The sequence below is a fragment of the Trichoderma camerunense genome (assembly GCF_050948025.1).
Source record: "Trichoderma camerunense strain CBS 138272 chromosome Unknown V8C40scaffold_26, whole genome shotgun sequence".
In the NCBI taxonomy this organism is placed as follows: domain Eukaryota; kingdom Fungi; phylum Ascomycota; class Sordariomycetes; order Hypocreales; family Hypocreaceae; genus Trichoderma; species Trichoderma camerunense.
In genome coordinates this window covers 12,762-26,844 of record NW_028145344.1, presented here as the reverse complement: position 1 = coordinate 26,844, position 14,083 = coordinate 12,762, and the positions used below count along the sequence as shown (strand labels likewise).

The 14,083-nt window shown below is 48.7% G+C and overlaps 5 protein-coding genes across 5 annotated transcripts; 4 read left to right on the top strand and 1 right to left on the bottom strand.

Moving 5' to 3' along the window:
• Window positions 1-181: 181 nt before the first annotated feature.
• On the bottom strand, window positions 182-490 carry V8C40DRAFT_257747 (uncharacterized protein). Its single transcript, XM_083218565.1, has one exon. It carries the CDS (start codon window positions 476-478, stop codon window positions 287-289), a length of 192 nt encoding a protein of 63 aa, XP_083067716.1. The 5' UTR covers window positions 479-490; the 3' UTR covers window positions 182-286.
• A 521-nt stretch (window positions 491-1,011) lies between these two features.
• Window positions 1,012-3,797, top strand: V8C40DRAFT_278117 (uncharacterized protein; the record flags this gene model as incomplete). The annotated part of the gene is made up of 10 exons (XM_083221037.1): window positions 1,012-1,123; window positions 1,190-1,480; window positions 1,540-1,830; window positions 1,885-1,978; window positions 2,034-2,265; window positions 2,322-2,538; window positions 2,667-2,744; window positions 2,809-2,963; window positions 3,180-3,244; window positions 3,299-3,797. The coding sequence occupies 10 exons, from the start codon at window positions 1,012-1,014 to the stop codon at window positions 3,795-3,797; spliced, it is 2,034 nt and encodes a 677-aa protein (XP_083067715.1).
• Window positions 3,798-4,416: 619 nt separating this feature from the next.
• V8C40DRAFT_257746 (hydrolase) lies at window positions 4,417-7,180 on the top strand. The gene has a single exon (XM_083218564.1). It carries the CDS (start codon window positions 4,544-4,546, stop codon window positions 6,845-6,847), a length of 2,304 nt encoding a protein of 767 aa, XP_083067714.1. The 5' UTR covers window positions 4,417-4,543; the 3' UTR covers window positions 6,848-7,180.
• Window positions 7,181-7,462: 282 nt separating this feature from the next.
• V8C40DRAFT_283894 (cobW domain-containing protein) lies at window positions 7,463-9,649 on the top strand (the record flags this gene model as incomplete). The annotated part of the gene is made up of 6 exons (XM_083222058.1): window positions 7,463-7,561; window positions 7,634-7,719; window positions 7,774-8,076; window positions 8,141-8,351; window positions 8,406-8,594; window positions 8,668-9,649. 6 exons carry the CDS (start codon window positions 7,463-7,465, stop codon window positions 9,550-9,552), a joined length of 1,773 nt encoding a protein of 590 aa, XP_083067713.1. The 3' UTR covers window positions 9,553-9,649.
• A 1,723-nt stretch (window positions 9,650-11,372) lies between these two features.
• V8C40DRAFT_257739 (PEX28-32 family peroxisomal membrane protein) lies at window positions 11,373-14,066 on the top strand. The gene is made up of 2 exons (XM_083218563.1): window positions 11,373-13,215; window positions 13,274-14,066. Exons 1-2 carry the CDS (start codon window positions 11,857-11,859, stop codon window positions 13,811-13,813), a joined length of 1,899 nt encoding a protein of 632 aa, XP_083067712.1. The 5' UTR covers window positions 11,373-11,856; the 3' UTR covers window positions 13,814-14,066.
• The last annotated feature ends 17 nt before the right edge of the window (window positions 14,067-14,083 follow it).

Below are 14,083 nucleotides of genomic sequence, written 5' to 3'. Positions count from 1 at the left end.
CATCTTATCATTGATCACTGCACCTGCAATATCGGCACATGAAGCAAAATACCATATCGAGGGACAATTTTCGCTGTCCTTCCAGAAATACAAATATCTCTCTAACTTCATAACTTACATGAGCCTAACCACTATCATAATTTAGCTGCTCTTCTAGGCCGTTTTCATTGCCAGTGACATCGAATAAGTGGGCTGCAGCAAACAAACAACCGGATGCTTCTCTCGTGACCAATGCACCACCGAGCATGAGAGGCTCAGGAGGACGCCTTGCCATCACCGAATCCGATCAATTATTCCTTGTAAACTTGCCAGGTATAGAGCAAGCCGCGGATTGCGGGGAGCCAATGAGGATGAAGCCAAAAAGGTTGCCTATCGAGACAACCATCAGCTGGGCTGGGTTCTGTATAACCTCAAGAGGCTTTGAACATCCAAGCTCAGCTCGTGTATGCAGCCAAAAACCACTTGGTAACAGCCTCATCTCAAATTCTCGGTGTCGCAGCCTCGTTTTTATGTCATCGTAGACAAGGATTTGCTTCCAGAAAAGCCACATGGGACTAAAATAAGAGATCGTCCCTTAGCTCGACCAGCGCAGAGACCATTGTTCCCATGCTGTGGCTGCTTCTTTTGTAACCCGAGCGTCACTAGTTTCTTTCGGTTCTATGAATGGCATCGTGAAATGTCGGTGCCTTATCCAAGACAGGGTCCCGTACGCCTTGCGTGGCTGTTTGTGTAATTAAGCCTTAACTAGCCAAGAATGTGAAACCAATGCATATGATTCGACCCGTCACATTATCCGTGCGTATAAAGTAGTGAGCTGCTATTGTAGATAGGAATGCCAGAATATGAGGCGCCCGGTCTTCAAGGTGACTCGAGCGTCCTATTGTTGTTGCGACTTATACCCGCTAATGTCGCAAACCTGCAATTTTTCCTTGTTCTTAAGAATCTTTCAAAAGTCGGTATCATCACTGTTGCTTCAGTCAATCAGTATAATTGGCGATTCCAGCATCCGTGATGGCTTCGTCGGGTCGAAATACAGGCGCCTCGGCTCGCAATGAAAGCCAATATTCAGCTACAACTCGAGGCAGACGCCCCAATGGCAATGCTATCATCGAAAACCCTCTAGGTATGCGGTTGCCAAAAGAAGATTTGAAAACTTGAATAGATCTTTGACAGAAGTTGAGTGGATTAGTCCACCTCACGGACGAAGAATTGCAGACGGATGTCCGATCCTTTGTCGACAACCATCTGCCATCCGTCAAATACGAGAACCTTTTACGTGCCGCTCGAGTCGCAAAGGACATTCGTACATACGATGAGGTTGCAAGACGAAAGGCAACCTCATACCGTTTTGAATCCGACCTGCCGGTACAGTTGACGGCGGAGGAGAAACATGCTTTGCAGAGAGAGAGAGACGTTCCTTTCAGTGAAAAGGGCATGCTAATTGTTATCCTCACTGTTTCCATTGCCGCGCTATTGCAAGGTAGGAATACATCATTCGTCAACTCTTCTCTCTCTTCTAACCTCTTCTTTTCGCAACAGGCTTTGTTCAATCGTCTTTTAACGGCGCTTCTCTGTATAAAGAAGAATGGGGCCTCCACGAACACATCAAACCCTCCAGTTCGGATAATTGGAAGTTTGGGGCTACCAATGCCGTCCCATTCTTTGTTGCCGCACTAGTTGGATGCCCTCTCTCGCTGCCAATTAATTATTGGTTTGGCAGACGCGGAGGCATCTGCGTCGCTGCATTCCTCATTTTGGCAGGTTCTATTGGTGCAGCTTTCGCAAAGACCTGGTATCAGCTATTCGGAATCCGGATTGTCAATGGCATCGGTATGTCTGGCCAAAGGAAGGCTCTTCGCGTTTAATAAACTAATGGTTGATTAGGCATGGGGATCAAGGCCGTCAGTACGCCAATTCTTGCTGGAGAAACTGCTGTCGGATTCTGGCGTGGATCTGCCATTCTAGCCTGGCAATTATGGTAAGACAACATACATGGATATCGGGGTGATACCGTCAATTGACATACAAGAAAGGGTCGCATTCGGTATCATGCTTGGCTTCGCTTTCAATCTCATCTTCACAAGAGCTCAGTCGAATGAGACGACACTAGCACTCATCAACGCATCTCCCACGGTGCCGAGTCTAGTACTCTTCATAATCGCCATGTTTTTCTGTCCAGAGTCCCCTCGTTTTCATCTGATAAAGGGACCCAACTATGACGTTCAAAAGGCATACACGTGCATGAGGAGGATCCGAAATACAGAGGTTTGTCCGTCTTTGCTCTTCTTCAAATGGACCTTGTGAAGTTAACGAGATGGCAGCTCCAAGCATTACGAGACATATATCTTGTGTATAAATCGCTCGAGCAACAAGCTATGGGATTGGGTGATATGGACCCCCATGCCTTTCGATCTCCGGGATTCATGTGGGTTATGCGAGACTTTTTGAGGCAGTACATGCAGTTATTCCAACAGAGGCGCCTGTATAATGCTCTCATCTCTACTTCGACAGTCAATCTAGCCCAGCAACTTTGTGGAAGTAAGTTAAACAAAACATTTCCTCTAATGCGGCATGCTCTAACAAAGCCACAGTCAATGTTTTGGCCGTTTATTCAGGTAAGCCATGAGTAATGTAGACAGACTTAGCTCCAAGCTCATGGTAATTAGGAACCCTCTTCGCCGGCGCCAGTAGCAAAGATGAACAACACTCGAAAATTATCCCAATGGCATACAGTCTAGGCTTTGGTAAATACATTCCCAGTTGTCAGGTTCTTCTTGTAGTACGAGATGCTAACCGCTCAACGAATAGGGGCAATCAATTTTCTATGCGGCCTGCCTGCTGTGAGAAGTATTGATACACTTGGTAGGCGAAAGTGGCTTTTAGGAACGTTGCCTTTCACAGCCTTGTTCATGCTCGCTGCCGCTTTATCGTGCACTATTTCGACTGAGAGTATCAGAATTGGGGTTGCTGCCTTCTTCTTATATGGTATGAGTGATAAACCCCCATTCGTCTATGGAGTTCAATCTAATATCCAAGTAGTCTTCGCTGCTGTATATTCTCCAGGTCTAGGCCCGATCCCGTTTACCCTTGCTTCAGAAAGCTTCCCTCTATCTCATAGAGAAGCGGTAGGTTATCGAGTCAATCCTTCAAATGTTTTAACCATCCTAATTGTATATCAGGGGGCTTCTTGGGCAATTGCAATCAACTTGGGCTTTGCCGGCATCTTATCCATCGTCTATCCCAGGTAAGTGAAGATACAGACCATTACATAGGATATCTTAGGCTAATGGCCACAAAGTGTGAATGCAGGTCTTAAAGCAATCGGAGCCTTGGGCCTCTTCTCTGGTCTCAACATCGTCGCTCTAGTCATGGTCTTCTTACTAGTAGAAGAGACAAAGCGTCGCACTCTTGAAGAGCTAGACCACATCTTTGCGGTTTCCAAAAGAAAGTTTATGCGTTTCCAGGTATTCGAATACCTGCCCTGGCTTATTCAACGATACATCCTCGGAAGCCCAAAGCCCAGGCCAGAACTGTATGAGGGTTTGATATGGGGTACGACAGAAGTAGAAGACCTGGAGCCGTTTCGAGCTGCCCATCTCCTAGGGCGTGATACAGGTACTCAGCTATCAGTTCTCGAGCCAGTAGAATTGGGTCAAAGCCGACCGAGTGATTTTTCTCGGGAAGAGTTACAGTTTGGAGTATACCAGCCAAGAGCGAGTGAATCTGCAATAGATCAGAGTTATGCCCAGGGTGTGCAGGCAACAAACAATGAAGGACCGGTGGGTATTGGTTATTGATAATTAGGGGAACGAGTGTGATGAAGAGATGGCTTGGCTCTGGCGAAGTGTATAATGATTACTTGGGTTTGCTTTGATCTTGTCGTGTATAACGAGGATGGTTTTGTTTTGATATATCCAATGTATTGTATTGCACAGACAACTATTGTTAATTGACGATTGGTTTATACATGTTCGATGGTGCTTTACCCTGCAGTCCGAATAATTGTGAGGATAGATCCGTCCATACCTCAGTTAGTGTTGTATCCCAGCCACTGTAAATGTAATAACACACAAGTAGAATGCACTGTCCTTCTGTTGGTTAATTCATGCCTCTACGCGTATTCAAGCAATCAACACGGCACATCATCTCGATGTTCGTATTCGCAATCGGCATCCATTGCCACCCGGATCTGCCGAATTGGAGAAATCGGGGAAACAGAGCAACACAGATCGCAGTCCTAGCCGCTGTGGGGTTCGCCGTTTGCCAGTTTAGGCTCTAGCAGTCTCTAGCTGTGGCGACTGTGAGACCGCTATCTTGCTAGTGGGGCAATGGAGTTTCCGGTAACTGAATCTGTCTGGTGACATCCAATGTGCTCACTCGTTTGGAGAGGCTCTAGACTAGTAAACCGTCTTCCGTCATCACTCCTCACCTCCATTCTTTTGCGTTTGCTCCCTTTTTACTGTACGTCGGCCATTCATTTAATCGTGATAACCGACGAGTGGATTCAATTCCATTCGATCCAATTCGCTGCCTGGTGAGAACCATGGCTTCCTTTCGCCTGACGATCGAAGATGGCCAGTTCCGCGATGCCCAAGGCCGCCAGATTGTTCTTCGCGGCATCAATGTTGCTGGAGACACGAAACTGCCAAGCGAGCCCAACCAGCCGTCTCATGTCGGCGACGACTTCTTCGACGGCGACAATGTGACCTTCCACCAGCGACCGTTTACCAAACAAGATGCACCGATGCACTTTGCGAGGATCCGGCGGTTCGGATTCAACACGATTCGATATCTGTTTACCTGGGAGGCCCTTGAGGCTGCCGGTCCCGGCATCTACGACGAGGAATACATACAGCACACCATTGAGGTCTTGAGAATTGCCAAATCCTATGGCTTCTACGTCTTCATGGACCCCCACCAGGATGTCTGGTCCAGGTTCACCGGCGGCTCTGGAGCCCCCATGTGGACCATCTATGCCTGTGGACTAAACCCCCAGAGCTTTGCTGCTACCGAGGCGGCCATCGTTCATAATACCTACCCCGAGCCAGATAGTTTCCCCAAGATGATTTGGTCCACCAACTACTACCGACTTGCTGCTGGCACCATCTTCACCTTTTTCTTTGCCGGCAGGGATTTCGCACCCAAGTGCATCATCGACGGCGTCAACATTCAAGATTACCTACAGAACCACTTCATCGACGCATGTGCCCATCTTGCGAAGCGCATCCACGAGGCTGGGGATCTCGAAAACGAAGTCGTCATTGGTTGGGAGAGCATGAACGAGCCGAACCGAGGCATGACCGGATACGTTGATTTGAGCGTCATTCCCAAAGAGCACCCTCTCAAAAAGGGAACGTGCCCAACAATGTGGCAGACTTTCCTAACAGGCATGGGAAGGGCGTGTGAAGTTGATACCTGGGACATGGGAGGACTTGGTCCATACAAGACGGGCACCAAGCTTGTGGATCCGCATGGCGAATTTGCCTGGCTGCCTGAAGGATACGACGACTCGAGGTATGGATGGAAGCGTGATGCTGGGTGGAAGCTTGGCGAATGCATCTGGGCCCAACACGGCGTGTGGGATATCGCAACAGATACCCTCCTGAAGAAGGACTATTTTTCGAAGAATCCAAATACTGGGAAAACGATTGACTACCCGGAGTTCACAAACACCTATTTCCTGGACTTTTGGAGGAAGTACAGCAAAGCTTGTCGCGCCCAGCACAAGGACTGTATCATGCTCATGCAGTATCCGACTTTGGAGCTTCCTCCCGAGATCAAAGGCACAGAGGACGATGATCCAAGGATGGCTTTCACCCCTCATTTCTATGACGGCATCACCCTCATGACAAAGCATTGGAACAGTAGTTGGAATGTCGACGTTGTTGGTGTGCTTCGGGGCAAGTATTGGCACCCTGCGTTTGCTATTAGAATTGGAGAGACAGCTATTCGGAACTGCTTAAGGGACCAGTTGGCAACTCTTAGACAAGAAGGTCTTGATCGGGCAGGCAATCATCCTTGCCTGATGACAGAATTTGGTATTCCCTACGATATGGATGATAAAAAGGCATACAAGACAGGAGACTACTCGAGCCAGTCCGCGGCACTGGATGCCAACTATTTTGCGGCTGAAGGATCAGGAATGGAAGGGTACTGTCTGTGGGTGTACTCTACAACAAACGATCACGAGAGGGGAGATCAATGGAACGGAGAGGATTTATCCATCATTTCTGTGGACGACAAGCTCCCCGAGACATCATCCATACTGAGCGAGCATGCGTTTGATCAATCAACTACGAGCTTGGTCAAACCTGGCGCCACTATTGTTACCGCGGAAACTCTGGATGATGCTGGAGTGAATCCGGGAAATCTTCAGCGCACGCTTACGAACCCATCAATCAGCTCTGCCCCCTCCGATAAAGACCCTGAGCTAGCAAACGCTCCGGGCTACCGTGCTGCAGAAGCTTTCATCCGCCCAACACCAACCGTTGTGGCAGGGAAGCTGCTCTCTTCTGGCTTTGACCTACGTAAATGCACCTTTAGCATCAAAGTTTCAGCTCCCCAGGCTGCAGCCGATGACTCCCCTACCATTATATTCCTTCCAGAGTACCACTTCCCTAAGCAGGAGTGTGAAACCACTGTCTCGGCTGGCAGATGGGAGATTGGCCTTGACAACAGCCAGGGCACACTGCTCCAGGTCCTACGATGGTGGAACCCCGAAGGAGAACAGACCCTGACAGTAAAGGGCCCGATACGCAAGTACAATCTCGCCGAAGGGACCTCTGACGACGCAAGCTACTTGGAGCAATGCCAGGCAGGAACTGGGGGAAACTGCTGCATTATGTAAAAGTCGTTGATCTGAACGCTCATTGCAGCGACGAAACTGGAGTCTTTTGAGTCTTGAGGCGTAATCATCAGAGGCCATTGGGTAGGCCAGCATGACTGGAGTTACAGGGGGTTTTTTTTTATTCAGAGGGAGATGTTAGTTTCACTTTGACGGACGATCTGAGCGTCATGTATTGATATGGGCAGACCAATCCGTGCGCACCAATAATCATACGTTCATTATTCATAGCGTAGCAATTATCTACCACATCATCTGTCTTGAAGACAGACTGGCCAATCACAATAGCAATAACTTGCGATGATAAATGAAAACGAATTATCTTTGGGTCTGAGCATTGTCTGATCCAATGGCTGGGTCCGTGATGACGCGCCTAAGTGAAGCAAGTATCATCGTCAGCACCTTGATGGCACTGACGTGACAACCTTGATGGCCCACGATTATATCTTTTTTTTCTTTTAATTGTTTTATTATGATCATTTATGAATGCTATATAATAAAGTATCAGGCAATTACGATTTAAAATCCTAAACAATTTCTCGTTTCTTCTTTTGAACAAATTTCCTACAAGTTCTGCTTTGTGCAAGATATTGACTCCAGCCAAACTTCCTCATCACAATGGGGTTGCGACGAACCACTAAGTCAAAGAAGAGCAAAAAGTCGGAAGACTTGGTGCCATCCAAGCCTTTACCTGTGACGCTCCTGTCTGGTTTTCTAGTGAGTTGGCCACATCTGCTTTGCTGTACACAAATCTAGTCTGGAGTTTGCTGAAAACGAAACTCTCTTCAGGGGTCAGGCAAGACAACGCTATTACAGCACATTTTAAAAAGCAACCATGGGCTTCGTATAGCTGTTGTGGTGAATGACATTGGAGCGTAGGTATTACGGTGGTCTGCTGTTGGGGAAAAAAAGTACTGAAATTCGCGTAGTATCAATGTTGATGCATCTCTCATTCAAAAGACTCACACCCTTACAAAAACTAATGAAAAGATCATTGCGCTACAGAATGGATGCATCTGCTGTACTTTGAGAGGAGACTTGCTCGAGGAGCTTGTGCGCATCTCTCAGCTTCAGAAATTTGACTACATCATCATTGAAAGCAGTGGCATTAGTGAGCCAGAGCAGGTTGCTGAAACTTTTGATTCTCGCCTTGCAGAGCAGATGAGCCTCTTGACTGAAGGCGAAGGCACTGCTGAACTTGACGAAGACATGATTAAGGTTTTGAACAAACTGTAAGCTTCAAATATCTTGTGGGACGGTTGCCTCTTGTTATCGTTGTGACTAATCGTGGTATAGGAAGAAAGCCGGAGGGCTAGAAAAATTCGCCCATTTGGACACGACCGTTACGGTCATTGATGCTTTTACGATGCTGAACGACTTTGATACAGCTGATTTATTGTCTGGACGGAGAGATGATGTTGTTCCGGAAGATGAGAGATCCGTGTCGGACCTTATGGTTGACCAGATTGAGTTTGCGGACGTGATCATCTTGAACAAGATTGATATGGTAAGGCTGGCCACGAAAAGATTATCTTGATTTGAAGACTGACGAATGAACCAGATCAACGACGAGACAAAGGCCCGGGTACTTGATCTTGTTAAACAGCTGAACCACCGGGCCAAGATATTAGAGTCCAAGTATAGCAAAGTGGACGTCAAGGAGCTGGTCAACACAGGCCTCTTCGATCTCGGACGTGCGCAAACCGGGTATGGTTGGCTGCAGGATTTGCACGCCATGACTGTGCGTGAGGTATGTTTCCCGTCTGATAGTTTCTTTTTACCATGTAAATTTTTATTAGGGAAGGCTAACACAAATATTCCAGGTAAATGGCCGCAATGTGGTAACTCCTAAGCCGGAGACGGAGGAGTATAATGTGCAAAGCTTCATCTATTCACGTTACCGGCCTTTCCATCCAAGGCGGCTCTTTGCACTGTTGTATGATAAGTTTATCTTGCAGATGGAGCATCCTGACGATGACGATGATGATGAAGAAGAAGATGAAGAAGATGAAGGAGAAGAGGGAGACGAAAGGCAGTCTGACGGTGAGGATGCTGAAATGGTAGATTGTGAGGATAACGCAAGCACCAAATCGTCCACAGAAGACAAGTCAGATTTGACATCTCCCTCTCATTCCCCATCGACTCCCGAAACCGAGGCATCTTCTCAAGATGATGGCAAAGACATCAACGACATGGACGTCGACCCCTTGATGATGCCCTCAAACGAAGTGATTCTCGCCAATAAGCGCGCTCACCCAACACTCGCCCGGCTCTTCCGCTCCAAGGGCGAATTCTTCCTGGCCACACGACCTCACCGCGCTGGCGAATGGTCTCAAGCCGGGGCCATGCTCACTCTCACGGGAGGACGTTCATGGTTTTGCACTTTGCCGGAAGAAGAGTACACGACGGGAAGCCCCGACATAGATACTCTGGTGCAGCATGACATTGCCAAGGGCGGCGAGTGGGGAGATAGGAGGCATGAGATTGTCTTTATTGGCGAAGGATTGGATCATGAGGGTTTGGAGAAGATGCTTGATGCGTGTTTGCTTACGGATGGGGAGTATGAGGAGTGGAAGACGGTGATGAGGAAGGATGGGGTAGAGGAGGAGGAGAGGAGGAAGATGCTGCAGGAGTTATTTGAAGATGGGTTTCCGGATTGGAGCGGAGATGGTGATGAGGAAGAAGGGCATGAGGGACATGATCATTGAGGCGGGATGCCTTCAATACTAAAAGTGACATCTGATGTCTGAGAGATTCCTCAGAGCTAGGATCATTGGGGAAAGAAAAAGTATAAAAGAAGCGTTGCATCAAAATAGCTAGAAAAATATGAGTAATCTGAGATCTTGGGATTGATATGATTATGTCTGTCTTGGGGGCTTTGTGAGAGCTGGAGTCTTCCAGAAACCCCCCTGTCATGTCATGGATGAGGCTGGGCGGTTGCCACCCGCCACAAATCGGCACAAACCACGCATCTTGAGGGACCTAAAACAGGCACAAATAACGCAGCGCTGGGTATATAAGACTTACGAGATTCCTGATAGAATGAATGTTTTCTCTTCTTCATCACAAACAAATAATTCAATCTTCTGCAACTACTTCAACTACATCATATCAACATCTCTTCACTTTTTTTCTTCTTCTTCAAGACACCAACCATCTCAACATACCTATTCACAATGTGCGGCGGAAACTGCGGCTGTTCTTCTACCTCCGCCTGTAGCTGCGGCTCCAACTGTATGTACTTGTGCCATCAGCATCCATCCATAAAGCCACAGTCATAGGGAATCTTGCTAACTGGCGTCTTTGCGCAGGCTCTTGCTCCAGCTGCCACTAAAAACTTGAAACTCGGGCACATGCTTGCATCACTTGATGCTTGAGAGAAACACAGCCAATTAAATCTACAACACTGGCACATTCTTCTCAAAATTTACTGGACGACAACATATTACCAAATGCAATTCAATAATACCTAGCTAGGATACTCCATAATCAATGTATTACTGTTAAATCACAATTATTAGTTCTTGTGCATGCTCTGTGAATTTGTGTTGGGTGCGAGACCCGGCAAGTCCCTGCGTTTCTGCAGCCAGGACTTCCCCGGATTTGGTCAGCTGTCAGCTAACACACCGCGGGAGCTTAGTTGCGCAGGGCCGAAGGGGGAACTGGGGAGCCCTGTAGGGTGCAATTTCCAGCGTGGAGGCTGCATGTGCCGGTGAGTTAGTAGGGAGCGGCGATTAAACAATAAAGTGAATGCAGAATAAGGGTTATACAAGATGCATAGGGAGTGTTTACCTAGGTAGCATTCAGCTACCTTCTTCTATAATCATCAATTTCTTCTCGTATCTGCTATCACTGGGCAACGACACCGCCGTACTGAGAGTCAGCCTCACTGCATGCATATAAGCATCCATGGATGTTCTCTGGGGTTCTGGCGGGCTCCAGCTAGCACATCCCCTAAAGCTACGGGGCTCTCAGGCACATTATGGAGCGCTGCAAGGCACTTGCTGCCCGTCAACGCTGACAATCAGGTACCTGGAACGGAGGACGAGGTATCCCGTACCCCTATGTAGACCCATTTCTCACCATACATTAGGTACCCAGTACTTGTATTGCTCCCATCAGCTCGCGGGATGCCTGCTGCCCGATTTGCATGTGATTGAAATCGATCAAGGTGTCTCACGTGGCCAACCCGCACTCATCCGTTTGCTAGCAGGAGCCTGCCCTCGGCTCTTGCCAATAGAGATGAGGACGATTGCGGCCTGCTGACCTTTTCACTTCTGTACTCTGTTCTCTGTGAATTTCTTCCATCTTTACTTTACTTCCAATACATATCTTCTTATTTACATCCCTTTTTCTCCATTGCTTTACTTTATGTAAAAATTCTATCTACTTCCAAACCGTTCCTGCCTGCAGCCTGACGCGGTTGCGCGACCAATGACGTTTTGGGCTGGCGGAGACGACGGACTGCCTTAGATGGCTGCCATTGTGAGTCTTGCTTGAGTTCTGCTCCCTTGTTCTTGTTTGTACTTGGTATTCGTACTCGGACATTGCTTCCCCTGCCTCTTCCTGCGTTGCTCGCTCTACCCTTTTCTCCCCAACATTGCGCAAACTGCTTTTTGTTATTCGTTATTCGTTATTCGTTATTTTACTCTTGTCCATGCGCACATTTAAGACAGAGGATGCCCGCCATTGGATCGACATCCCCCAACTTTATAGGGCTCGTTAGGGTGATGTCATGAAGACACGCTGCCTAGGCCTGTCTCTCGTCAGCCTTCGTTGACGCCACGATCCGAGCTCTGGCCAGATGCCTCGTCGTCGTTACGTCGTCGAGCTGCCGCTATTACAGTTACGATTACAATTACACCTTGACAATCCCGCGTGCTAGTGCTTGCGCCTGTTGTCGTCGCGCATCTGCTCGAGTGCTCGAGCTCCAGCTGTCGCAACTCTTGCTGACCATCTGCCGCATTTTCCACTCGCAGGACCTTCCGTGGATCTCACAGCTCGGCCGGCCAATGTCTACCCGCGACGACTCGTCTCTGGGCGCCTCGCCGCCAGCCTTCGACTCCCTCGTAGCTGCTCCTCCTCCGACATACGCCTCATTCTCTCCAGTTACACTCTCAGCCACGACACCCTCGAGGAACAGCCGTCGATCGACCGTCCTAGTTCACCAGAAGAGCCCGTTGCTCCTAGCCACACCTCCGCAGATCACGCGCGCGCTCGCCTATAGCCATCCCTTCTTGCTTCCACTCAACACATTTGTCGGGCTCCTAACATGGAGCACCGGAGACCCCTGGCAGAGCTTCCTATTGCTGTGCGCCTTCTGGGCGGTCGTCCTCTACGGCGATGTCGTGCTCATGCGAGCCGGCCCCATCGTTGTCTGCATGGCGCTGATAGCGGGTATGTACGGCCGGCGATATAGTCCCTTGAGCAGCAGTGGCTGGACTGAGCCAGCGCGAGTTACGAAAGAAGCTTCTACTTCCAAAAAGGCCACAGCCAATGGCGGCAATCATCTGGAGGAGACTCCCAATGGGAAGCAGCCTGGCCACTCTCGGGCTAGGTCGGAAATCACAAATACCAAACATCAGAAGACGTTGGATGAAATCGTCGATACACTCAAGGAGTTTACAGGCAGATGCAATGTCCTCATGGATCCTCTTCTCGAGATGACCGACTTTCTAAGCACTCAGCGAACCCCTACCAGCGCAACCACCAGGCCAGCACTCACTGCCATGTTCATGCGCCTCCTTATAGTGACGCCGTTTTGGGTCGCTCTGACCATGTCCCCATTTAAAATCATTACTACTCGACGTGTTGTGCTACTTGCAGGATCAATTGTCTTGACATGGCATGCCAGAGTGATGCGAGTTTCTAGAACTATTATTTGGAGAAGCGCAACTGTTCGCAAACTTGCTGGAGCTATTACTGGTCTCCGTTTTGAAAACCCACCAAAGCCACCGCCTAGTCAGAATGGCACAAACGGAAAGGAGTCACAGATGAGCAAGGCAACATCCCTAAGTTCCTCTAGCTTGCAAGTGAACCGTCGACGAAAAGGTTCTGGAAACGATGCTAAAAGCGCCGGCGTCAAGTTTACTTTTATCATCTACGAAAATCAGAGACGGTGGATCGGTTTGGGGTGGACAACTAATCTTTTCGCATACGAACGGCCTGCGTGGACAGATGAACACAACAACGCCGTGCCACCGAGGGACGAGTTTGAGCTTCCTGAAGTCGAGGATGGAAGTCGTATGAGATGGCGGTGGGTGGAGGGTAGCAAATGGCGGGTAGATGGCGTGAGTGAGTCTGAAGAGCAGGGTACGGTGGATTATGATGGTCCCGATGGAAAGAATGGGTGGATATACTATGACAACAAGGTAATTGGACCTTGCTTCCTCCCCTATTATCTACCCTGAATTAACATTGACCTTGTAGTGGCAAAATGGCCGGCGGGGACTTGATGGATGGGGTCGGTGGACACGCCGCAGAAAGTGGTATCGTGATGCCGAGTTGGTGGAAGTGGACGAATCCCAACTTCCTCATGCTCATGAACTAGACGCTACAGAATCTACGTCGCCGCCGCACACCACATCTTATAGCACCGCCAACGAAAAGATGCGAGCTGAGCCTATCATCTCCCCACCAGACGAAGACCAGGTCGCGGACGATCTAAATACAAAGATTGCGGATGATACAATCTCACTTCACTCGACAACATCATCACGGTTCTGGCCAACCCTGAGGAGACGCACTACGGACCGTTCCGGGGATAGTCTCCGCCTGGACAGTCAGAGACAGGAGAAGCGGCGAAGTGGTAGCCAGAGGCCGAGGAGAACGAGTGACGTTGCTAGTGACATCGCTGGAGAGGATGATACGAGCTCATTGAACATTTCGGTGGCACTGGAGCTGCAAAAGCAGGGCAAAGAAGGTGGGCAGTGGGGGATTGGAGATGAAGCCCGCATGAGTTTGGAATGAATGGCGTGTGAGATATCATTGAGCCGCACCTGTTGATCACCTTTTGCTATTCAGGGCAGGCTTCTGCTTACCTGTTTTTGGAGTGTTTGTATGAGACCTTTGTAACAACAATATTGTCGTAGTAGCATTGGCTAGCGGGTTTGCTGGGATTTGGGGCCGCGGCGTTGGGATAACCACATTTCTATGAAGGATAATGAATTATTGCTTGTACAAATTATACATTGTTACGCTTTGAATACTATTCTAGGTTGAAGTTTTAGTGACACCTGA